Below are 26,653 nucleotides of genomic sequence, written 5' to 3'. Positions count from 1 at the left end.
TGAATGCCTCATGCCTGGCCTTATTAAACTTTTTGTCTGTACATTTGCCTTTCCCTATAGACCTGGAATCCTTAGCTTAGAACTCACTCTGGACACGCCCAGCCTCAGCAGATGCTTTGCAACCCAGCCTGTACACGTACGGGAATGTATGAACTGTGTGCCTGGTTGGAAAAGGAGACTTCTAGAGTGGAGGGAAGCAAGAGCTCAGCCCAAAAGATGGCAACAGTACAGCCAGAGATGTTCTTGGACCAGAAGATGGTTCAGTGATTAAAGATGCCTATCACCACGCCTGGCGATCGGAACTTCATCCTGTGGCCCACACAGTGGAAGGAGAGAACTGGCTCCTGCAAGTTGTCCCAGCGTCTACATCCAACCATAGCGTCACACGCCAGGGCACACATACATCCACACACATGCACACCCACCCCCCACCCACCCACCCACCCACACCCCCACACACGGAATAAGGCACACATCCATCCCACACGTGCATACACACAGACTAAGGCACACAGCCATCCCACATGTGCACACACACAGACTAAGGCACACAGCCATCCCACATGTGCACACACACAGACTAAGGCACACAGCCATCCCACATGTGCACACACACAGACTAAGGCACACAGCCATCCCACATGTGCACACACACACAGACTAAGGCACACAGCCATCCCACATGTGCACACACACAGACTAAGGCACACATCCATCCCACACGTGCACACACACAGACTAAGGCACACATCCATCCCACACGTGCACACACACAGACTAAGGCACACATCCATCCCACACGTGCATACACACAGACTAAGGCACACAGCCATCCCACATGTGCACACACACACAGACTAAGGCACACATCCATCCCCACACGTGCACATACACACATGGAATAAGGCACACATCCATCCCCACACGTGCACATACACACACAGAATAAGGCGCACATACATCCCCACATGTGCACACACACACACACACACACACACACACACACACTCGGAATAAGGCGCACATACATCCCCACATGTGCGCGCGCGCGCACACACACACACACACACACACACACACACACACTCGGAATAAGGCGCACATACATCCCCATACATGCACACACACACACACACACACACACACACACACACACACACACGGAATAAGGCGCACATACATCCCCACACATGCACATACACACATGGAATAAATGAAGAGAGAGAGGGTCCCATGTGCCATTATATGAAAGGTAACCCTGAAACCAGAGACTGGAACACTTTCTTACAAAGGGAAGCCACCAAAAGTGGCCTCAAAAATAGCTGTGACCTGAACACCAAAAGCCCAGAGATCAACAGGAAATTGCCCTAAGATAGAAATAACTCAGCTGTTGACAGCACGATTACTGCCTATTTTCTTATTTTTATTTTTTTTACATATCATAATAAAAGAAGATAAAGATGATAATATCCAGTGTATGGTTTGAGTCTCAAAGGTCAACTAAAGGCTCCTGCTTAAGGTTGGCAACTGTGATGCTCTGGGGGGTGACTGGGTCTGGGATAACCTGCTGGCCTCACTGGGGGTGTACCAGGCAGGGCCTGGCTGTGGGAAGCAGGTCCCTGGGCGTGCTTCTGAGGAGGCACCTGCTCCGAGCCCTTCTTGCCTGTTTTGGCTCCTCTGGTTCCTTCCACCATGATGTTCTTCTGCTTCACCACGGCCCACAAATAATGGAACCAGATGACCACAGATGCAAAATCCTAAAACTGTAGGGCAAAACTACCTCTGTAGGTCGTTTGTCATAAAAAATAAAAATAAAAAATGAAAAACCTAGTATGCCCAATGTCAGATATATACAGATACAGAAACATGGAGGCATATTAGTCCCAACACTTGGGAGGCTGACGGGATCTCAGTGAGTTCAAGGCCAGCCAGAGCTAAATAGTCAGACCCTATAAAAACAAACCAATGAAAAACCACCAAGCAAACAGATACAAAAACATTAATTGGAATTGTTTTGGTATTATATATCTAAAATACAGTAGAATTTCGCCAGTTAGTAATCCATCCTAAAGGCAAACAGAGCGATATGTGAGGAAGTCATCTTACTTGCGAACACGCACGGCTTAAATGCTGCATAAGCAACAGTTGGAACTGAGCCATTTAAACTTGGCCCACAGTGTCTCCTCTGTTCAGCAGATATTCCTACAGAGACTGACTATTTCAGCACTGGTCAGAATCAACAGGCAAAGTAAACCCAAAAGGTGCATCACGGAACCAGAGCAGGGTCACTTACCCCAAGGAATCTTATGCAGCCACTGTAAACAGTGCACGTGGCAAGGAGCATGCACCATGATGCACAGTTATGAAAAAGTCAGACACGACTGGCTCAGGCTCCACCAGTGTAATACCCACACACTCTAAAAAGAAACCCAGGACTCTCTTGGATTTAGAAGTGAAATTGCATCTGAGATACTGCAACTATTGCCAGTGAAACACTCTACTAATGAGTGGACTTGAGTTGTATGTTTGCTGGCCCAGAGCAGGAGCAATGCACTGGGGAAAGGCTGAGCTCTACACACCAACAGCAAGCAGACTCTATGTGCACCAGCCCGACTCTGCATCAAGCCCCAACTGACTGCAGGTTTTCTACGTAAAGAAGCAAAGCAAACCTGTGACACTGATGGGAGCTCAGTAAAAAGAGAGAAGCAAATTTCCATCGCTTCTTACAGATAAAATTCAAAACCCAGTAACAAGGGACTGAAGATACAGTTCAGCCACAGAGCTCTTGTCAATCAAAATACAATAATGACAATTAGTACAGCTTTTTAAATGTAAGTCTACTGATAAGAAGAATGGAATCCTTCTGGGGAGAAACATTTCTCCAACTGTGGTTAAAAGCTTTGGCTTCAGTCTCTCACCCCATCCCTCTGTCTCACCAGCCAACACCCAAGGTGGTTTCCCTGGAAACCCACTGGCCATGCATTAGGCAGACAAGCGTCATTCTCCTTGTCATCCTCCAATTCTGACTCTGTAGCTGCAGTCTCCTTCCCAAGCCTGCAGAAGAACCCCTGCAGAGGCCTGTCTTCCTCTCGTCTTCCATTCACTATGGACTCCACAGATGCCCACGGCAGACCCAGCCTCCCTCCCTCCTGTGAACCTTCTCCGCTCACTCCTTTGACCCTTCTATCCTAGCCCTATAAACAAGTTCTACCCAGGGAGACACACACACACACACACACACACACACACACACACACACACACACACACACACACACACACACACACACACACACACACACACACACACCACACACACACACACACACACACACACACACACACACACACACCACACACACACACACACACGTGTCACACCTGGTAGGGACTCAGAAGCACTTCCTACCAGGAAACCTACAGCCACTACACAGGGCAACAGAAATCCAAAAAAGGAAAACCCACCTATAAAGACAAGACTAGACATCACACCTAGAATTACAATTATTCCAAATCCAGATATACCAAGACATCAACGTAAAAACATAATCAATAATTTCTATCCTGACTTGGTTTTCGTTCAGTTGTGAGTTGTGCAGTTCCCATGAGTCTGTAGGCTTCCTGCTGTTTCTGTTGTTGATGTCCAGCCTTGATTCATGGTGGTCAAATAGGACAGTGTGTGTCCACTAAAGCCCAGCAACCCTACTACAGCTGGCCCTGAGAAAGGCAGCATAGCTGAAGCACAGACGAGGGCTGCAAAACAGCCTTTATGAATATGCTCAAGGATCTTTACAGTGATACGAATAAATCTATTAATGAAATCTGTGAAAATATAAACAAGGGGTAGAATGAAATAAAGAAAACTATTCAAGACATGAGAGCAGAAATGAAATCAATACAGAAAACCCAAACCGAGGGATCTGGAAATGAAAAATTCAGAAACAGGAACCTCAGCGGCAAGCCTCGCCAACAGAGTACAAGAGATGAGAGAGTCTCAAGCACTGAAGACAAGAAAGAAGAAATGGATACCTTGGCCAAAGAAAATTCAAACTGAAAACGCCAGGCACAAAACGTCCAGGAAATCTGGGACACCATGAAAAGACCAAATCTATAAATAACAGCAACAGAGGAAGGAGAAGAAACCCAGTTCAAAGGCATAGAAAATATTTTCAACAAAATTACAGAAGACATTTTCTTTAACCTAGAGAAGGGGTCCCTCCCTCTCTGAAGTAAAAGAAGCACCTAGAACCAACTAGACTACATGAGAAAACAAATTCTTCCTGACACATAATAATAAAAATACTAAACATACAGGACAAAGAAAGAATTAACAGTTGCAAGAGAAAAATGACCAAGTAACATACAGGCAGAACCATTAGAATAGCACATGACTATGCAATGGGCACTTTAAAAGCCAGAAAGGCTGGGACAGATGTTCTACAACGTCTTAAGAGACCACACATACCATCCCAGACTACTATACCCAGCTAAATTTTCAATCGCAGGAAAGACAATCCAAAATAAAACCAAATTTAAGCAGTTATCTATCTAAAAACCCAACTCTACAGAAGGCACTAGAAAAAAAAATCAACCTGAAGAGGTTAACCACATCCAACAAAACATAAAGAATAAATTATCTCAGACCAGCAAATCAAAGGTGTGGGGATAGGACCCACACCACTCAACAAAATAATAGGAATCTGGACAGACTCTGCTCATTAATAACCCTCAACACCACTGGTCTCAATCCTCCCAATAGAAAGACAAGACAGAATGGATAAAAACACAGGACCATTCCTTTTGCTTCATCCAAGAACTATACCTTGACAACAAATAGAGATCAGCTCAGGGTAAAAGGATGGAAAAAGATATTCTAAGCAAATAGATCCAATAAACAAGGCAATGTATCCAATAAAATAAGACTTCAAACAGAAAGGGGAAAACACTATATATTCATCCAAGGAAAAATCCACCAAGAAGATATTACAATCTCAACATCTTGTGAAAAACACAGGGGCACCCAAGTTCATAAAACAAAAACAAAAACACGGCTACGGCTAAAATCACATATCGGCCCTCACACAGTGACAACATCCCACTCTCATCAACAGATAGGTCATCCAGAGAAAACTGAAACAGAGAAACGCTGTAGGTATTGGACTTCATAAATCAAACAGACCTGACAGATATTTACAGAACATTTCACTCAAACACAAGCGAATATACCTTTTCAGTACCTCTAAAACTGACCACATACTTGGACACAAAGCAAGTCAACAGACTCAAGAAAACAGAAATAATCCCCTGCATCCTATCTGATCACCATGGATTAAAGCTGGAATCATCAATGGAAACAGCAGAGAGATTATAAACTCATGGAAACCCAACAATTCACTACTGAATGAAAAATGTCTCAAGATAGAAATTAAACTTTTTTAGAAATGAATGAAAATATCACATACCCAAACTTATGGGGCACAATGAAGGCGATTCTAAGAGCCAAGTTCATACCACTAAGTGACTATACTGTAACTTAGTGGCATACCCAAAAGCTCTAGAATAAAAAGAATTAATACTCAAAAGGAGTAGATGACAAAAAATAAACTCAGGGCTGAAATCAGTAAGATAAAAACAAACAAGCTGGGGGTGGTAGCGTAAGCCTTTAATCCTAGCACTTGGGAGGCAGAGGCAGGTGGAGCTTGAGGTCAGTCTGGTCTACAAAGAAACAAACAAAAAACCCAAACCAAATCAAACAAAAATGCAATACAAAAAGGGAAAAAACAAAATAAAAACAGAAACAAAAACAAACCACAAAACAAAACAAAACAAAAAAATCAATGAAACACAGAGTTGGCTCTTTAAAAAAAAAAAATCAAAAGATTGACAAACCCTTGGCCAAATTAACACGTAGAGAGAAAAGATTCAAATTAACAAAACTAGATATGAAACATGGGACGTAACAACAGATATCAAAGAAATGCAAAAAATCATAAGGACATACTTTAAAAATCTATACTTTACCAAATTGGAAACTTTAGAAGAAATGGGTAAATTTTCTTGATATATACCATCTATCAATGTTAAATCAAGATTAGATAAGAAATTTAAACAGATCTATAAACCATAGTGAAACAGAAGCAGTCATTAAAATCTATCCCACACCCCCAAAAAGTCCCAAAGACAAATGGCTTCAAGACAGAATTCTACCAGACTTTCAAGGACGAATTAACGCCAATACTCCTCAATTTCCCATAAAACGGAAACAGAAGGAATAGTGTCCAATTCTTTTTAATGAGGTTACAGCCACCCTCATATATAAACCACAAAAAGACCCAACGAAGAGAACTACAGACCAGACCAACTTCCTGTATGAACATAAAAATTTCTCAATAAAATACTAGCAAACCAAATTCAAGAACCTATCAAAAAGATCATCTACCATGATCAAGTAGGCTTCATCCTAAAGATGTACAGGAATGGTTCAAGACAAAACCACATAATCATCTCATCAGATGCAGAAACAGCTTTTGACAAAATCTAACACCCTTTCATGACAAAAGTCCTGGAGAGACTGGGGATACAAGAAACATACCTCCCCTGTCGTGGTGGCGCACGCCTTTAATCCCAGCATTCGGGAGGTAGAGGCAAGTGGATCACTGTGAGTTCGAGGCCAGCCTGGTCTACAAAGTAAGTCCAGGACAGCCAAGGCTACACAGAGAAACCCTGTCTTGAAAAGCCAAAAGAAGGGCTGGAGAGATGGCTCAGTGGTTAAGAGCACTGCCTGGTCTTCCGAAGGACCCGGGTTCAATTCCCAGCACCTACATGGTAGCTCACAGCTGTCTATGACTCCCTCACATATAAATTAAAATTAAATAAAATATTTAAAAAAAAAGAAAAGCCAAAAGGAAAAAAAAAAAAGAAACATACCCCAACATAATAGAGGTGATTTATAGCAAGCCCACAGCCAATGTCAACCTAAGTGGAAAGAAACTCAAAATATTTCCACTAAAATCAGGAACAAGACCTGTTCAATATAGTACTTGAAATCTTAGCTAGAGCAGTAAGACAAATGAAGGAGATCAAGGGGACACAAACAGGAAGGAAAGAAGTCAAAGAATCTTTATTTGCAGATATGTTTATATATGTAACCGACCGTAAAAATTCTTCCCAGAAACTTCTACAGCTGATAAATACTTTTAGCAAATTAGCAGAATAAAAAAATAACATAAAAAAAAAAAAATCAGTGATCATAGCATACAGGGCTCTTCATGTACTTAGCTACATGCTTATAAAATTCTATTGCAAATGCTTCTAAGATCTCAGCATCTTATCATGAGGTCTTCTTTGCTGTTTCCTAAGACTAGCACAGCCTGTGTATCACAGGAAGACAGTGGAGGTCTAGAGCTAAGATGTGGGAGGTGGGGATGCCGCTGAAGGGTCCTGGGTCCAAGAGCCGAACCCTAGCTGCGAGCTTGAGCTGAGCAGTGTTTCCACTCACCTTCCTGGAGGCCTGGCACCAGCTTGTAAACAATGTCCTGCATGGTTCTGTCATGACTGCAAAAAGAGAACAGGTGTGGGGAGCGGTGTCAACCAGTGTAGATGCTGTAATTATTTACAAATTCTAGTTAACAACTTAAGGTTGGGGTTTCCTTCTAGTTTGCAATGAAAAACATGCTAAAAAATTATCTAGGATTTGAATTGACGCATCATTTAATTTAGGTTCCAGCTATTGGGATAAGGCCACTCTGGGAACAGTGCCCCTGCCTGCTGGTCAGAGTTAGGCTCAACTTGCTGGACACAGGCAAACATGGAGGCACAGAACTACTTTTATCTACAATATGGTTCCTATTACAGTTTGCTACTTTTTAGCATAAAGTACAATTATGCCAAGTAATTTCTTGATTAAAGTGTTCGAGAATTTCTTAATTTTCAAAGTCATTCTAACTTGTAGAACCTATGTAATATATTCCATGTTAATGTAATTAACATTATAGAATAATCCTTGTTCTATAACCCTGTATGAACCCAGTAACTGACATATGATTGTACTTCGACAAATGCACAAGAGTCTAGCCAACCTGCGCTCAGCTTGCCCAACTCACGGGCAAGTCCTAGTGTAACTACAGCTACCTGACAGCTGAAAGACCTCGTGTTACTGACTGCACACTCCAACTTCTGGGAAGCACTTGGCTATGAGGCACAACTGTATACTGTATGTTGGTCACACAGAGCTCCAAACCTTCATCCCACTATGCACACGACGGAGCATGGTCCACACCTAGACCAGGATGTATGCACTTAGGCGCAAATTTGGACTTTGTAGACTGGAGCCTGTGCTGACTAGTTTGGCCAACTTGGCACAAACCAGAGTCGCCTGGGAAGAGGGAACATCAACTGAGGAAGTGAGTGCATCAGACTGGGTCTGTGGCCATGGGTGGGTAAGGTCTCAACTCCTGACAGATATAGGAGAGCCCAGACCACAGTGCAGTGTCACCCCTGAGCAAGACTGATGGGAAACTAGGCTGAGCAAGCTATGGAGAGTAAGCCACGAAGCAGCGTTTCCCCATGGTTCTTCTTCAGTTCCTGGCCTGATCCTTACAGCGATGAACTGCTACCTGGAATGGAAGACAAACAAACCCTTTCCTCCCTAGGTTGGTTCTGGTTAGTGTTTTATCACAAACCAGGCCAGGACCCTCCACTCATTTGATGCCCTTGACATCTTCTGCCACATCCACCTAGCTGTTGCTGCAGATGGCAGATCAAGACCAGAACCCCAACACTTGGGTACCAAGCAGTGAGGCCAGGCTTTGCCTACCTTGGAAACCCGGCAAGAGGACCAGGAAACGGGGATAAGTGGGATGTATAACACAGGGTACTTTCTGGATGGAAAGCTCTCAAAATGGAGCTGTTTCTTCAAAGTGAACATGTTCACACTGCAGGCTGACAGTGGTACTTTCAACATTCTCTGCAAGGTCTCTGTCACCCGCCCGGACCATCTCTGGTAGTCCTGGTGGCATATCTTTCCACGCTAAATCATGAAATGTAAATGCTGAAGCCAAGAAGACCCCTTCTACATAAAACCACAGGGCCATAGGCTTTCCTCCCTTGCTCCTTGTAAGTAGAAAACCAGACAAGACATGGGAGTAGGTGTAGCCAAGTCAAGAGCAAAGGCTGGCACCAGCAGAGGTATCACCCTAGACAATTTCAGATGGAACCCAGACATTGCCAGTGAGAGAGGGGCTAAGAAAGTTCAGAGATATAGCTTCATTGGTAGAATGCTTGCTTTGCATTTGCAACGCTCCTGGTTTGATCCCAGCATTGCACAAATGGGTTAAGGTAGAACACACTTATCATCTCAGCGCTTGGGAGGTAAAAGCGACAGGATGAGAAGTTCAAGGCTACACAACTAAACCAAAGGAAGAGACAGAGAAGGGTGGGGGTGGGGCTAAGAGCCCCTAGAGGCCAGGGGTTTCTGGCAGGCAACAGCTGCTACCCAGCTCATAATTTAAGTCACAGCACCCAGGCCAAGATGCTTCCCCGCTTCCTTTCCTTTGTGTTCAACACCTGGTCCAGTCTTCCCAGCCTCCAACTCCCAGGCCCAAGGAAGCCCCCTCACCATTCCCCTCAGCAGTTCAAACGGGGAACCTGCTTCTGAGCTCCAGAGAACTGCAGTGACACAGCCTGTGCTGTCGTGAGGCACATGAAGACAGAAGATGCAGAGCAGAGCCTGAGACAGGTGGTTATCACAGGGAAGTCCCGACAGAGTTGATGTATAGGAAGGCACCAAGCTTGGGGATAGCTATGTAGTGGGCTGAGATGCCTAGGGCCACCACAGTGACAAATTAAAAACCTGCCACCAAACAGCATTGGCTAGAACACGGAGCATAAGAACTTGGTTCAAGAGCCAATGAGAGTATGGACAGAAGTTCCTTACCTCAGATGTCCCCACCCACTCCCCATGTGGGACACTGACAAGGACTCAAGACGGTACTAAATACTAAGAGCTGCTAGACATTTCCATATGTCCACCACACAAGACATGTAGGCCATGACGCTACGCAGAGACTGTGAGGAGACGACTGGGCAATGAAGTCAGGCACACAGAAACACTCTCATCTCAATGCAGGGTAGACAGTGGCTTCAGGAGTGCTGCCTGGGCTCCTGCTCCTGCTCCCAGGAGCTGCGCACCTCTTTCTTTCAGTTCATCTCTCTGACTGTGATCTCCTTTCCTTTCAGTGTGGCCCTTGAAGTCAGAATTTCTACTTACAGGCCCTTGCTTCTTTGGCTCAAGGCCCAGTCCCGGGGCAAGTTATTACTCTAAAGAAGGGTAGGTCTGGGGTCCTTTCCACTTCAAACTTTTAGTTTAATAGAACTTACAAAGCCAGGCACGGTGGTACACACCTTTAATAGCAGCACTCTGGAGGCAGACACAGGCAGATCTTTGAGTTCGAGGCCAGCCTGATCTACAAAGCAAGTTCCAGGGCAGGCAGGGCTCTGTTATGCAGAGAAACCTTGACACAAAAACCAACAAGAAAAAGAAAGCGTCTGAGAGTCTACTTCTTCTCACAGCCTCCTGAGGCAGGTGCTGCTGGGGATCCACTGGCACGGCCCCCGGGCATTTGCAGGGTACTGGCTGGGGACCAAGACCGAGGGAGCGCGGGGCCACCTTGTCACTCACCCGATGTACTGCAGCGGGTGGCTCTGGTGGATGACGATCCTGCAGGTGGGGCAGGTGTTGTTCTCCTCCAGGTACTTCACCAGGCAGCTCCTGCAGACTACGCAAAGGGAGAGGGTGACGCCCTGGTGGTGCCCTGCCCAGCTAACTCCACGAGAGCTACGAAGGCTCCTCTCTACAGTTCCTGACCTCTGAAAGCAGAGTGCCCTCGGGCTGCATGGCGCCATTACCTGCTACACACGCTGAGCCTAGGAACTAACTGGGGACGAAACATCCAAGAGTGGTTAAGATCATGAGAATATAGCTAATATTTAAAATCTGCAATTTGGCCTAAAAGATAACAACATTATACAACAAAACTAGGCAAAATCCAGTGAAACTAGCTGAGTGTGGTGGTACACTGATACAATTAGCCTTAGCCTAGGAATTCTTCAAAAGTGAAAAACATTTTCAAAAATGCCAAATGTACAGGATGGAAATCACACGTGTTGTGAGTTTTTCACTTCATCTCGGGGGTTAGCAGGCACTCTTTCATGCAGCAGCTATGCCTCCAACTGATCCATACAGGACATCTGTCTTCCAGTGAGACAGAAAAATTAAGAAAGAAAATCTCAGGGGGCTAGAAAAATGGCTGAGTGGTTAGAGCACTTGGTGCTGTGGCAGAGGCCCTAGGCTTCCGTTTCTAGCACCCACATGGTGGCTCCCAACTGTCTGCAACTCTCGTCCTCAAGGATCAAACGCCTTCCTCTGGCCTCTGTAGGCACTGTAAGCATGTGGTGCACATACATACACAGGCTACACACTGTAAGACAAAAATAAGATAATACTAAAATGACCCGATTCTGCACAGATCCAGGCCTGATAAGCAGAATAAATAACATGAAATAGGCATTATACTGACTCTTGAAATACAAAGAGGCTTGACTGTTACAAAGAAAGACTCCACTTGAAATTTTACAACAGAAGTACCAACAGTGGCCAACTTGGCAGGAAAAAAAAGAAAGAAAGAAAGAAAGAAAGTAGTTTTCCTTTGCTCAGCTTTCCTAAGAGATGCCTCCCTCCATGAAGTCACCCACAGCAACCCTCCTCAATTGCCTTGTTCTTCTCCTGGCCCTGTTGCCCTCGGCCAGGCTAAAATCCTAAGGAAGGTGCTAGAGCAGCCCCCACCACATTCAGATCAGGGTGAAAGTGGCTGTACTCACATGTGTGCAAACACTCAGTCACCGTGGTTGCATCAATGAGGTAGCCGCTGCACAGGCGGCAGGTGATGTGGGCGTTTATATCCCAGAGTTTAATCTTCCTGGTCAACATCTTTGGCTTCTGCAAGAGAAACACAGTGAAGTATCTGTGATGACCGATCTCGGTTGTCAAACTGACTACATCTGGAATTAACTAACCCTCAAGTGGCTGAATATACCTGTGAAGGGTTTTTTTCTTAACTAAATCATCTGAAGTAGGAAGACCCACTTTAATCTGGATCTTGTGAGGAAGACACACTTTAATCTGGGTCTTGTGAGGAAGACACCCTTTAATCTGGATCTTGTGAGGAAGACCCACTTTAATCTGGGCTACAAGAGAACAAGGAAGAAGGGAGCTTGCTCTCTGTCTGCTCGCACTTGCTGGCAAGTCCATCCCATCACTGGCACTGGACCAGCTGAGATACCCAGCCTCATGGACTATAAAAACAACTACTGGATTCTTGGACTTTCTGCTGGGAGATAGTCATGTTGAACTAGCTAGACCAGAGCCTGTAATGAACCGTGCACACATGTCACTCAATCTGTTCTGTTTCTCTAGAGCCCTACGACACAGGCACCTGTTTCCTTCCTAGCTTGTCTTCCCGCTATCCACAGATGTAGTGGGTGTAGGGACCCATCATGGCCTTTTTGTTGGACGCGTGACCCATCCCATCCCATCTCCTCCCGTCACTGAACAGCGACCCACCTCATGCCTCAACGGTAAGCGGAGTTTGAACCTCAACTCAAGGCACTGCCACTAGCTGCCATACTGTCTGCCAAAGAGACACGGAGCCCAACAGGAGGCCTAATAAGTTCCTGTGGATCCAAACTAATCCCCAACCACTTTTTGTTTTTGTTTTTCAAGACAGGGTTTCTCTGTGTCCTGGACTCATTTTGTAAACCAGGCTGACCTTGAACTCAAAGTGATCCACCTGCCTCTGCCTCCCTGACCACTGGGATTAAGGGTATGCGCCACCATGCCCAGCTACCACCAATCACTTTGACCTGGATCTGCCACAGGCTTTTGAACATTACAGCTGATATCTAGCTTGGTCCAGTCCAACCTCAGGAATTTAGTCATCCTCATCCTTGCACTTTTTGTGAGAGGGACTCAGTGTCAGAGGAAACTAACTTATGACACTTCCATCAAGTCACCACACCTCGTCCCTGCTGAGCTTCAGACTCACTGGAGCTACCTTTTAGACACTTATACTCAGAGCTGAGCGTGGCTATACAGCCCCAACAAAGTCCATCCTGATCATGGTACCACATGCACCTCTCCTAGGCAACTGACTGGTCAGTGGTACACACCGACCCCACCCTGAACTAATGGTGCTCTACAGAGTACACACACAGTATAGAGAGAGCAAACTCTTCATTCCTGAGACAGAGCCCAGACCTCCCTCCCCTAGACGGAGGAATCCAAGACCTCACCTCCTCTGGATGTCTGTGTGTCCTTCCTCACCCGGTGGCATGGAGGCTTCAGGCCACCAAGTGGATGTGAGGGTCCCTCCTTCCTCTGAGTTCTGGCTGGCTTCTGCACCTTCCCTCTGTCCCTTGTTCCTTTTCCATTTTCTAGCAGAGACATGGCACTGTTACTTCAAAGCACACGGATACCAGTCCTGCACACAAGCCCACACTAAACCCCCCATTTTAGGTAAGTCCTACATATTAAACCATGACAGAGCCACCAGAAATGCCGGAAGACGATCAGGAAGCACAAATAATCCAATGGCAGTCACTAGAGCACAGACTTCAAGGAAATAGGAAGTGACCACCATGCTGAGTCACAGGTAGCCAGAAAGGAAGGTTGGCTTCCGCCGTGCTTACCTATGAATGACAGCCTGGAATCGGGGCTACATCGTGAAGTCTGTGGAGAAGCAGAGATGGGTGTCACCATGGGAGGATTTTGTCTTACCCTCTACCCTATAGTAATTCAGGCACTGTTTGGTTAGACATGTCTGCTTTTTTTTACCTGCTTTAAGTAATCAAGTGAGAATGACGGTAAAGACACCTCAGCGGAGACACCTCCCAGAGTCCCTGAGCCCTGCACAATATCCAGAGCAAATATATAGCTAATAGTGTAAGGGAGGCAGGGCAGGGTATCTGTAGGAGCTCCAGGAGACAGGAGAGTTTAGGGATGACCTGAGAAAGCTCAGGAGACAGGGTAGCACTCTGTTGTTCACGTCACTTGATGCTTGCAATTTCTACATCCTCACACCTAGACTACGTCCTTATCTCTCCCAATCACAGACTCGCCACCCACTCACTGAATGTGTCCTGAACCCAAGTGGTCACTGTACCACACTAGGCCCAGTGGGCTAAGGCCAGTGAGCCCGGTATTCATGCCAGGGGACAGAGATGGGCAGGGCTAGAGAAATCCTGGTCGAGTGATCTGGGGCCTCCCAAGAGTAACCCTGCAGGCACTTATGACTCAGGTGCTCTGAGGGTTCCTAGGAGCCTGGCTCTGCATCCCTTGGCACTGCCCTTGAGTTCAGGGTGTTTTCCAATGTGAACAGGTATTGCTGGTGAAGGGAGTAAGGTGGCTGGAGTCTTAACATGTGCTTAAATGAACTTCCTCTTTAAATGCAACTCATAATTTCACCTTTAAATTTTTTTCCAAAACTTCATTTTTAAGATTTTTTTTTTAATGTGCACATGCACATGTGCATGCTCGTTACATACATGTGTGTAATGTGTGTACACGTGCCTGCGGAGGCCAGAAGAGGGAACTGGATGCCCTGAAGCTTAAGTCGCAGTCCGGTAAGAACGGCTTGATGTAGGTACTAAGAAAGGAGCCTGAGCCCTCTGGAAGAACAGTGTGCGCTCCTAGCCACTAGGCCTCTCCAGCCTCGGAACTGCAGTTTGTTAACTAACCAGCCCAGGAAACTTGCACACAATGAGGGCAGGAAATGGGGAGGTAGAAGGGGTGAGTATGTCCTCGCAGGTAAATAAGGTGGTGATGACAGACGTGAGGGAAGAGACAGACATGAGAGAAGAGGTGGAGCCAGCTCAAGGCCAGGCCGGTCTTAAACTAGCCCCTGCCTAGTATGGAGGCCAATGACCACATGAAATTGCTGTCCCTTGAAATTTGGTGGCTCCTGTGACAAAAGAACCTCTCTCCTTCCCCTCCCTGTCTTCCCTTTTCTCTCTCTCCTCCCCCTCCCCCTCCCCCTCCCCTTCCCTCCCATCCCCCTCCCCCCCTCCCCCCTTGGCCTCCACTCATTGCTTTGAGATAGGGCTCTACTATGCAGCCTTAGCTGGCCTAAAACTCCGGTCCCCAGGCTGACTTCAAAGTTGCAGTGATTATCTTTTCTAAGCCTCTCAAGTGGTGCGCTTATAGGCATAAGCCACTATACCTGACTTTCTAATCACGTTTAATTCTAGTGCTGGGATTCACCACATCTGGCTTACATGTAATTTTTTAAAATGAAGTTTATATGAAATGGATAAATTCCTGGGGGGGTGGGGCAGGACAGCACCTAAATTGAAACTAGTAAAGAAAACCCAAAATATTCTCTATTATGGGACCTGAATAAGTAGTCACAAAATTTTCTTCAAATAAAACTCTGGGTCTGTAAGTCCATCATTTCTAAGAGCAAATCACCATTTCAGCTTGTACAAGTATTTGAAGTGGACACTCATTTGTCTGTCCTGCAGCAGGCCCTAAGTTCACATTCCCATGCACAGCTAAAGATGGCTCCCCAGCTCACTTTACAAAACTAACTACTAGTCTTGCACCAAATTCTAGCAAGATGAGATTTGGAAGGGAACTAACAGACCTGCCTGACCCTGAGCAGCGCATCACCCATCGTATGCAAAGGGGGGTTATTCGGGACGAGTCGGGTGTATTCTGGGGATACGGGTAGGCAACAGTACAAGGGAAACATTGCTTACACCAAAAAGTAAACGTAGAACAACACACGCTCTTCCCAACAGACACATAAAAATTACTTGATAAATCACCCATTCAGTATTTTTAGACATCCTAAAAGATTGTCAGGAAGTAACCCTATTGAAGGAGATGCTAACACATGACTTCTCAGCAACTCAGATGTGAACACTACAGCTCCGCGTGCAAAAGTCTCTGATGGAGGTGACTGGGATGCCCATCAACATGCAGCCCGTGAGAAGATCGGGCGCACAGAGCAGCGGTTCCTCAGCAGTTAGGAAAAGCAGGGTGCTACCAGCCCTGCAGGGCTCTCTGTTGAAGAACAGAACAATGCCACTCGGATGGGACACAACATTCCAGAAGGGTGGGCAGCCTGCTATGGGCTGGCCAGCAAGGGCGACCATGGGTCTCAGGAAGAGGCCTTGAGTCCCCGCTACACAATAAACTGATGAAAAGAGTATCTTACAATTTAAAATAAACGACAGGCATACTCCTCATGGTAGGGAGGCACTGAATCACACTTAGCCAGGATCCCTCAAGGAAATGCTCACATTCCACAGGGCACACGCTGCCACGCTCAGTGCCACGTAGGTCAGAGTGTTCATCACCTTCTCTGATTAGTGATGTGGCTCTATCGTGGCTGAGACGCACATATCTACACCATATGAGATGTATCCCAGGCTCTCCAGATGGAGTAGAGCTGCCACGCCCAAAATACTACTTGTTTTTAAAAGAAACTTGGCCCATTTCTGCTCTAAATGATGAAAAGGGATTCACTAAAGAAAAATCCAAATTAAGTGAATTTCATCTGATCGACTTTATTACTAAACAGAAAGTTTAAATTAAAAACCCAATGAGACTTACTTACAAAATGGAGTGTGCTAGTGAGTGGCAGGCCATGGTGCCCTAACCCTGTGCAGTGTTCAGAACCTCTACCACATCCACGTGGCCAAACGGCCGGCCTGGTGTCTTCTCCAGGCCTCTGAGAAGCGCCTATGTCGGCTGTTTGCTACATCGCACATCATCACATCTATGGTTACAAGAACAGAGATGAATGTGGACATTCAATCCCTGGGACCTACATAGTAAAAGGAGAGAACCGAATTCCACAGCTGTCCTAAGAATGCCACCACCAAAGCAAATAAATAAAAATATAACTTTAAATGTTTTTAAAACTAGAAAATAAAACTTCTCTTAATCCTGGCTGCAGATAATGTAAAAGAAACCACTATGCAAGCAGGTGCTCCTTCTCATGTACCTCAGAAGATGAGGACAACCGTTCAATCTAAGCTTGCAAGACACTGTCCTTGCTCAGTAAGTGACGCCTGCCAAGTATGAACAGGACCCTAGATCCACCCCAGCATGGTGGTGCAGCCCCGTGACCCCAACACTCAGGAGGTGTAGGCAGGAAGACCAAAAGCTCAAGGTCATCCTTAGCTGTATGAATTTGATACCACCCTGAGTTACAAAAGACTGAGGGGGGGGGGGTTGGAGAGAGAATGCTGTCCTCATTAAAATCAGTAACAGAAGCCTACTCTCCTGGGGGGAAGATCTAGGTAAAGACACCATCAGATCTACGTCTTAGGCACCACTGATCTGATCAGATTCCAAGCTGGTCCCTAAACATACATATTAATGAATATAATAGCTTTATCAATACTAAAAGAACAGTTCTTACAATTTAAAAAAATTTAAAAATGAATCTTTTCCAAATAAGGCAGTTACAGAACTTCGGCTGCTGACAAGTGTCTTCCCACCTCACTGCAAAGGGGCCTCTTTCTGCCCTACGATCTGTCCACGACAGTGCTGTTCAGTAAGCTCTGTGCCGACCCTTCTGTGGTGGCTGGTTCTTACCACTGGCACACTTCCTACATCCAAGACCACTCCAGTCTCTCCCAGAACTTCCTGGTCTGTGGGAGTCTTGCAGAGGTCCCTCCCATGGTTAATAGATGGAACATTATCCTTCACTGGCAAGTAGGAGTTTCCTACACAGATTAGAACTTTCCCAGAAGCTTTGTGCTGAGCTTGAACACTGTACCCTCAAAGATACACATAGTTACATGTCATCTAATTTGTGCTGAAACTTCTATGACTGGTTTTCCACCTAGCCAGAAGAGCTTACGGCTGTCAGGCTCCAAGGACAATCACTGGCCTTGGGGGTAACCAAAGACAGATGCTGAGGACAGAGGCCTGTCCCAATCTATGACCTCACCAATATGCCTGTCTTTGGCTGACTGTGTTGTAGCATTTCACCTCACAAAACCAGCCAGCAGGGAATAAGTCACTAGCAACTCACCGCATGTATGGTAGCCATGGGTTACTGATATAAGTCACAAAGCAGAAATACTCCAACCTGGGATGTCTTACTCCAAAGTCTCATCACTCTGAGGATATCAGAAGGACATAAAACTCAACATCAGAATTCCATGAGTGTATTAAAACAGACATCAGGCTAATGTGAGGCCTCCTGGAGTTGGTCAGGACAGAGCCCAGCAACACAGCACCAGACTTCTCTGGGTTGTCTCAGGATGGGACAACCTAGCACCAGACCCCAGGAAAACTTATAAGGACTTTCATTATGACAACAAGGCCATCTGTAAAACCCTCAAAGTAGCTATTTGGGGGACATGCCAAGCCCCCCACCCTGGTGCAGGGGGTTGTGGGATAGATGGGAGTTAGGCCTGCTTCTGCTTTAAGCAGGGTTCCTCCTCATTTCCTGAAAGAGGTGGCCGACCATCTGAAGTTGCTCTTTGATACTTCAATGACAGGACAGTGGCATTTAATGAAAAATAAAGATATTATCAAATAGAAAACTGTGTCCTACAAGTGAGCATGAGAGTCCTGTCCTAGACAGTAGGCTGCTGTCACAGAACATCTACAATAAAAGGCTTATGAGCAACCTAAGTTTATTCCTCAGCACGGAATCCGGGTCACAGTAGATCCTGTAGCTTGTTCAGACCTAATCCCCATGCCAAGACCTTTGGGGCAAAAAGGATGGAGAAGCACTCAGGACTTTTGATAAGGCACTTAATTCTATCTTCCAGGACAAAGCCTCCCCACAAGCTTACTTGTCAGGCAGTCATTTTTTAGTAGGACTCTAACCTAAACATCTGGGAGGAGTGAAGACAACACCGGGACCACAGCAGATGCCACTGATTATAATTCCTGCATTTGTGCTCCACTAGATTTTTGTTGTTGTAGTTTTGTTTTGTTTCAAGATAGGGTTTCTCAGCCAGGCGTGGTGGCGCACGCCTTTAATCCCAGCACTCGGAAGCAGAGGCAGGCGGATCGCTGTGAGTTCGAGGCCAGCCTGGTCTACAAAGCGAGTCCAGGACAGCCAAGGCTACACAGAGAGACCCTGTCTCAAACCCCCCCCCCAAAAAAGATAGGGTTTCTCTGTGTAGCCTTGGCTGTTCCATTACAGTTTTTTTGTTTGTTTGTTTGTGCTTTGGTAAGCACTTAGATTTTTAAAATTTGAGGGAAAAAAAAAAAGCAAAGGGTGGCAGCTGGTGGAATGACTCGGGGGTTAAGGCACTTGCCACCAAGCCTAATGACCAAAGTTCAATTCCTGGAACCCACATAAAGATGGCAGGAGAAACCAAGATTCCACAGTTATCTTCTAATCTCCATATGTCCTCAGTGTTTCTGCACTGAGAAAACACACTCACATAAATATATATGTGTGTGTGTGTGTGTGTGTGTGTGTGTGTGTGTGTGTGTGTGTGAGTGTGTGTGTGGTTTTTTTGAGACAGGGTTTCTCTGTGTAGCCTTGGCTGTCCTAGACTCACTTTTTAGATCAGGCTGGCCTTGAACTCACAGCGATCTGCCTGCCTCAGCCTCCCGAGTGCTGGGATTAAAGGTGTGCGCCACACATATTAAAAAAACAATTATTTTTAAAGAAAAAGTCCTTAAAGTGGTACCACACTTGTATGTGTGGCTTGACCCTCATTACTGGCTTGTAGAGCATGTCCTGAGGACTTTAGCAACCAAGCTGACAGCTGACATACTCTCAGCATAAAGCCACAAAAGCCACTGCTCATGATCTCCTCTAAGCAAGAGTGTGTTGAGCACCTAACACAGGCCAGGCCCTACTGGAACCAGTAGACAGAGAAAAAAAAAGCCACTACAAACTCCAAAACTCACCATGTGACCCAGGGGCCTCCATTAGGCCTTACAATGATCACATAGGACTTGCAGGTCTAGTCTGAGCGAAGAAACCCACACAGGGCACAAGGGGCTAATCAGGGGCTTTGGGAAGTCTATAAACACATCTCACCATCCACACGCTCCTTATTGTAGAATTTACTGCTAATACAGCAAAGAACTTAAAAAAAAATCCAATTAACCTCTAATCTTGAGGTCCAACTAAACACTGTAGAGTTTCTCTTTAACACCGCAATAGGCTGAGGAAAACAGCATCTCCGGAAGTGTCGGTGGAAGTTTGCTCAATTCAGTGGGCAGTCTACAACAACAGAAGTAGGTTATGCTCATTACCACCCTGTCCTAACCTTTCAGCTTCTGTATAATTTAGTTAATGTTGAGAAGTTATGTCGCAGAGAAAAGGATGTTTTCTCATTTTTTAAAGGCTTCATCTTTCTTTGTAATTAAATAATTAGTTTATTTTTTGAAACAGGGTTGCCCAGCCTGGCCTCCAACTTCTGAGCTCAAATGACCATGTTTTAGTCTCATGAGCAGAAGCAAGGGGCATGCATTACAATGTCTAGCTAAGTTAATGATGTCAACTCACAGAAGGAGTGAGTAGTTCCGGCTGTGAAGCCTAACCTACTGTGCAACACTCTCGCAGTGTGACCAGTAAGACTGTGAGGGTCACAGCAGACAACAGGAACCTGACCTTCAACCACAAAGTGTTCCCTAAATAAAGAAAAATTACATCTTCAACTTTAAATCCAATTTTGAACAGTAAACAGCAAATAATAAATCTGACCATAAAAGAATAGCACAGACCCAAACCCACCTTGTTTTAAAACACACATCACCTCCAACAATTCTAGTCAATCGTCCTGTGAACTGGAGGTGGAACCTCCTGAAGTTCAGAGATGACAGGGACAGCCGGGCGTGGTGGCGCACGCCTGTAATCCCAGCACTTGGGAGGCAGAGGCAGGAGGATCGCTGTGAGTTCGAGGCCACCCTGGCCTACAAAGCGAGTCCAGGACAGCCAAGGCTAAACAGAGAAACCCTGTCTCGAAAAACCAAAAAAAAAAAAAACAAAAAACAACCCAAAAAACAAAAAATAAAACAAAACAAACAAACAAAAAACCCAAACCAAAAACAAAACAAAACAAAAAACAGAGATGACAGGGAGTTGGCCATGGGACAAGAGCATCCAGGGGACCCTGGGTAATTTTCCACCACTCCCTCCAAGACCTGGGCTGGGGAGAAGGGGTTCCCAATCTGTCAGAGATCTTTCTTTGAAGATAATATTCCCACAAAGGACAAATATCCCGACCTTTCCAGAATCTCACACCCTACTATTGTGAAAAAGCCACTCACAACCTAGTGCATGAGGCCCAATATACCTGGAAAAACACTCTCTCCATATTATTTAAGATGGTTAAAAAAAATCTAGAAGGTTGGTTTATAACTTCTTTCAGAATAACAATGGCAAGGCTCCTAACTTCTAGAAAGCCCTCACCCAGAGGTTAGCACCGTGCTCCTACACCCCACTTTATCCACAGTGGTCTGTCTGCCAGAACATTCCAAATGGTAAGTTAACTACCAGGAACATTTTCTGTTTGTAACAGATGTCTCTTAAATAGGATACATGTATGCATTACAATCATCTTAACTTTTACAGTGACATCAGATGAGCCCGGTATGTTATTTAGTGGCTCTCACTAACCATTCTACACACACACGCTATGTCTCGGAGATAGGCACAGGCCTCACTCTCACACAACTATTTTTGTCTCTGAGATAGGATCTTGCTCTGCAGCTCAAACTAGCCTGGGATTCACTATGGTAGCTCATATTTGCCTCAAACTCAAACTCACTGCAACCCTCCTGTCTCGGCTCCCAACTGCTAGTATGACAGGTAGGAGCCACCATGTCTGAATCTACACGTAACTCTTACTTTTGAAACTTTGTTGGGTATGGGCCATATGATACTTAAAACTTGACAAATGCCTGGCTGACAGCAATACTGCAAACCTGACCCATTTCTGGCACACCCACTCTGTTCCTCCTCTCAAGTGTGCAGAGGGTCTTGTGTTTTCATTCTAAAAAACAACTCAGCCCCAGAAAATGGCATACCCCGTGCAGGGGCCTGCTGTAAAGACTATAGCCTCCTTCCAGAGGCTGCCTTACTCTCTCACTGGCCTCTTCTCTGTTGTCCTTTGAGATGCCCTAGGAAAAGAAATGGGTTTCCAGAGGGAAAGGGGAGCAGGATTGGGACACTACATGTGGGGCCCCCAAAGAAGGCCTAGCTCGTACCCTGAATACAGACAGGCCTATGGAACCTGGTCAGAAGACCTGAGAGATCAGCTGAGCTGGGACAGTCCGTTTGTATAGCAACATGTAAGTAACATAAGCCGCCAACACTGCTCCATGTTTGAAAGTCCAAGCAAGGGGAAAAAAAAAAGTGAAAGAGCACCATCAAACTTAAACAAAGGCTCAGTCTTTTCTAAAATTTCACACAGCAAATTACAATAAAGCGCACAGCAAAGAACAAGTCAGAGGTAAGCTCTAAGTACAAGGCTCCCAAGTGTAAGAGGCGCTTGACAAATACAACTTTCCAGTTTGGGCTACACAGGTCTCAACTCAGTTGATATACCCAGTACTAAGACACCTAGGCTTCTTTTTCCCCCTCAGGAACCAAAAAAGTGAAGTGGCTCAAACTGACAACATGGAATTGGCCAGTCCAAGTATCACTTAGGAATCCAAACAGCCCAGAGTTTAGACTCACCTTGTCCACAGCACCTCTGAGCGTAGCCCGACCAAGCAGCGCTTCCACCAGGGCCACACACCCATTGCTGACCACCCCAGGTCTCCGTGGGAGCTAGGAGGTTACACGAGAATCCCCTAGCCTTCTCATATTGAAACACATCAGCACGCTACTACCTCTTAACGTCTCCCACAGCAGCAGAAACACATGCCTGGTGCTGGCCACAGGTCAGCGGCTGCTCCCTCACCCTCCCTCCTTTCCCCAGCAGCTTTGACACAAACACTGGCTCACCATGACAGACTGACTGGGGGTATTTCAGAGAAACAAGAACGCTTTCCTTTTCAGGGGAGGAACAGGAGCATGAGTGCCTAGGCGCTGATCTGTGCAATGACCCTTCAGTCCTCTGCTCACTGACCTCACCTTCCTACCTACTCCTGGACAGCCTCCCCTGGACACACCCCTAGCCTCTCTATACACCCTCATGACCTGCTGGGGAAAGAGGAGGGAGGAGGGTGAAGGAGTGGCCACTGACCTGTGGCCCAAGCCAGGGAAAGGCACAGCACTGGAGGAGCTGGGCAGGGTAGGCAAGAGGCAGCGCGGAGGCCCGGGCCTGAAGCAGCAAGCACAAGGCATGCCCTTGACATCCCGAGTCCTTGGAGCCAGGGCCAACTCCAACCTTGCCTTGCAACTATGCTAAGACCCTCACCTACCTCACAGCATCAGGGTGCTAGGGGGACTTGTGGGGAGTGCAAGGTTTAAACTCTTGGGCTGATACGTCAGGGCCCCACATGTAAGCACCACACAGCAGAGGGACCAGCTAGAGGGGAGCAGATCTGAACCATCCCTGGATCTCCTAATGCCTTGTAATCTTTTTCAGCAGAGTTTTTTGGGGGGTAGGGTTCTAGATGTCCAGAGTTCCATGCCTCCCTGCCTTAAAGCTCCAATCATTACCCATGTAATTCCTGAGGGCTACCTCAAAGTTCTGGCCCCCAAGGCTTAAAGTGACCCCACCTCTGCTTCTGTTTGTCCTGGACCCCTCCTCGCAGTTCACCCTCAGGGCCCCAAACTGCTCAAACGACTCTGGCCAGCCTCGGTTTCCCAGCTCGCTACAGCCGGATCTGTCCCTGAGTCCTGACCTTCCAGCGGCCTTGTCCCAGCGTTCCTGGGCCTCGGTGGGGGTGGTCGCAGGGTCTTAAGTCTCTCCTCTGTATCTATCTTGAGTTGGACCATCTCAGGAATTCTGGCGTTTTCTAGGTCCTGAGATCCATTCTTCCTCAGTGACCTTTCCTAGAATCTGTCAGGTCTCTACTATTGAACCCTCTCCCCCGCTCCCCCCATGTCCATTCAAAGGGTCGGGTCTCTCCACCTGTCTTGGGATCCCAGCACTATGAGGAATCTGCCCAGTCCTACATGACTGGCCCTAAGTAATTCTGGCTTGGTGTGGGTCCTGCCTGGTCTGCGCTCCTGATCTCCCTGGATCCAGCCAGGTCCAGACTCCTGTTCTTCCGGGGTCCTGTTCTCTGGTATCCTGCCCGGTGCCAAGTCCAGCCGATCTGGGCTCCTCTTCCCTAGGTCCTGTCGTCTCGGGGTCCAAACTGCTCGGAATCCAGGCTGGCTCCATGTTCTGCCTGGTCTAGGATTCTGCCCACCCCTGGTCCAGCCTGGTCCAGGGTCCAGCCTGGTGCAGGCTCTTGTCTTCCCCGGGTTTTGCCTGGTCCAGCCAGGTTCTTGTCCTCCCGGGGTCCTGATTGTTCCGGGACCCAGCATGGCCCAAGGTTCTGCCCTCCCGGGGTCCAGACCTCCCAAGTCCTGGCCTTCTTGCAGGCTTTTAGGGTCCCGCCTCCCGGGCCTGCCGAGGGCGCTGGGCTCGCAGCCTTCTGCCCACCACGGGCCGAGGCCGCGGCCTGAGGAGCGGGCGCGCGGGCCAGGCCGGGCGGGGCGGGCTCACTGACCTGCGTCTCGGGCGGCGGGCGAGCGGGCGCACGCGGGGGCTCGCCGAGAGGGGGAGGGGGGCGCCGCTCCCTCTGGGTCCCCCCCAAGAGGAGGAGAAAAAAGCCGTGCGGAGTTTAAAACAAAGAGGCGGAAATGCCCGAAACCAGCCGAGTGCGGAGTCGGGGGCGCCGCGGTTGGAGCATGCGCAGTGTGAGTCTCAGCTCCCACCTCGCAAACGAGAGGGGCGGGGCCTCTGGTGGGCGGGGCCTATAGGGGTGGGGTGCAGGCGGGGCCAGAGGGCGCAAGCGCGTGCTGGCATTCGCTTGACTCAGAAAACTGGCTCGGCGAGACAGGCGGGGTGGAGCTCGGGGGCGTGGCGAAGCTCGGGGGCGTGGCCACCGGGTGAGAGGTGTGTCAGAGGGCGTGGTCAGAAGCAACTACCTGGAGAAACTCCGCCCCTTCAGAGCTAAAGACGCTGCTGACGGGCGACTGTCTAGGCTGGGAACGAAACCCGAGCACCTGGCCCATGGATTTTTTCTCCCGTGTAAGTCATCTTCTTACATTCCTGTCCTTTCTAGGAATCAGCCAGTCGCGCGGAACACTCTGGACAGAGAGAGACCCTTCTGCTCGACTTTCGAGCCGTGGAAACTCTCAGCTTGTCCATTTATCCACTTGTACGTAGTGATCAGTGGTCATTGTAACTTGGAGTGGGCAGAAACAGAGAAAAAGAAGTTTGTTATTTTATTATCATTATTTTTGATTTGTTTGATTTCCCCCAAGAAAGACTTTCTCTGTGTTTCCCTGGCTGTCCTGGAACTTACTTTGTAGGCCAGGCTGCACTTAAACTCCTGTAGATCCGCCTGCCTCTTCCTCCCAGATGCTGGGACTAAAAGAGTGCGCTTACCACACCCGACAGGAAGTCCGTTCTTAGGGGACAAAGCAGTTGTGGCTGCGGTATGCTAGACAGGGTGGGACAAGGAAGGAGCTGGAGAGACGGGAGACCCGCAGGCGGATGGGGGCGGGGGCGTGCCTTGCAGAGAGTCCAACCAACAAGGGCATTTGTACAGTGAGGTCAAAAGGGGATACTTTTGGGGTCCTGTTGGGGTCATGTTGGAAGGGAGGCTCCCGGGAAAACAGAACCGGACCCCAGGAAGGCAATTATGCTCTACAAAAGGCTGGCAGCCTTTGGTATCACAGAGAGGCTACTGGTGAGGGAGAAGATTGGGGAGATAGTCCCCAAGTTATGGAGGATATGGTGTTGGTATTAGAGATAGCAAAGAGGTATTGATGAGCAGACCATGAGCAGCCCTGGACTTAGGGCACAGATAGCAAAAAGTCATGTAACTTGATATATAGATAGAGCCCGTTTGCTAAACACTGGTCCCCCAAGATCTGGTTGCTATCCAGAGTACATTCTCACATCCACCAAATGATGTTGTGTAAACTATTCTCTGATTGGTTAAAAATAAAGGCAGCCTGTAATACCAGCAGTCAAGGAGGCAGAGGCAGGCAGATCTCTGTGAGTTCGAGGCCAGCCTGATTGGTCTACAAAGCCAGTCCAGGACTACATAGGAGCCTGTTAGTAGGCAGACTGGAGGGAGGCGGAGCTTCAGTGTCCAGGCTGGGGAAGGGGTGGGGGAGTCTCAGGAGGGATCACGTGGCCAGGAGAAGCGAGGGGAAGCGTGGGTGGGGGTGGGTGAAGGAGAAGGAAAACGAAGAAAGAGGGTGTGGCCTGATGGTGCAACTTGGAAAATGCAGCTGGGAAGTAACCAGACTAGCTTTAAAATTAGTTTAGATTGCCCCTGCCCTGGCAGGGGCTTGGTGTCGCACGCCTTTAATCCCACACTCACTATGCAGTATCTCTGTGAGTTCGAGGCCAGCCTGGACTAAAAAGAGAGTCCAGACCAACCAAGGCTACACAGAGAAACACTGTCTGGAAAAACAAAACAAAATCAAAACAACAACAACAAAATCATGACTGCCCAGTTATTGTACAAAAGCTGTTTAAATAAATCG

At 47.2% G+C, this 26,653-nt stretch overlaps 1 protein-coding gene across 1 annotated transcript in view; it reads right to left on the bottom strand.

Annotated features, from left to right (window-relative positions):
- The window catches only part of PCGF3 (polycomb group ring finger 3), a 45,758-nt gene extending 20,899 nt beyond the window's left edge, over positions 1-24,859 (bottom strand). The window contains exons 1-6 of the mRNA XM_084760608.1: positions 24,658-24,859; positions 13,743-13,782; positions 13,347-13,487; positions 11,877-11,994; positions 10,678-10,774; positions 7,498-7,553 (exon numbers count right to left, since the gene is read on the bottom strand). Of these exons, the coding sequence (XP_084616734.1) occupies positions 7,498-7,553; positions 10,678-10,774; positions 11,877-11,985 (262 nt within the window). The 5' untranslated portion in view covers positions 11,986-11,994; positions 13,347-13,487; positions 13,743-13,782; positions 24,658-24,859. The remainder of the gene's footprint in view (positions 1-7,497; positions 7,554-10,677; positions 10,775-11,876; positions 11,995-13,346; positions 13,488-13,742; positions 13,783-24,657) is intronic.
- Between the last annotated feature and the right edge of the window lie 1,794 nt (positions 24,860-26,653).

The sequence above is a fragment of the Acomys minous genome (genome assembly GCF_964271855.1).
Source record: "Acomys minous genome assembly, chromosome: 15".
NCBI lineage: Eukaryota > Metazoa > Chordata > Mammalia > Rodentia > Muridae > Acomys > Acomys minous.
The sequence above is the reverse complement of the archived record's forward strand: the minus strand, read 5'-3'. Positions and strand labels throughout refer to the sequence as shown.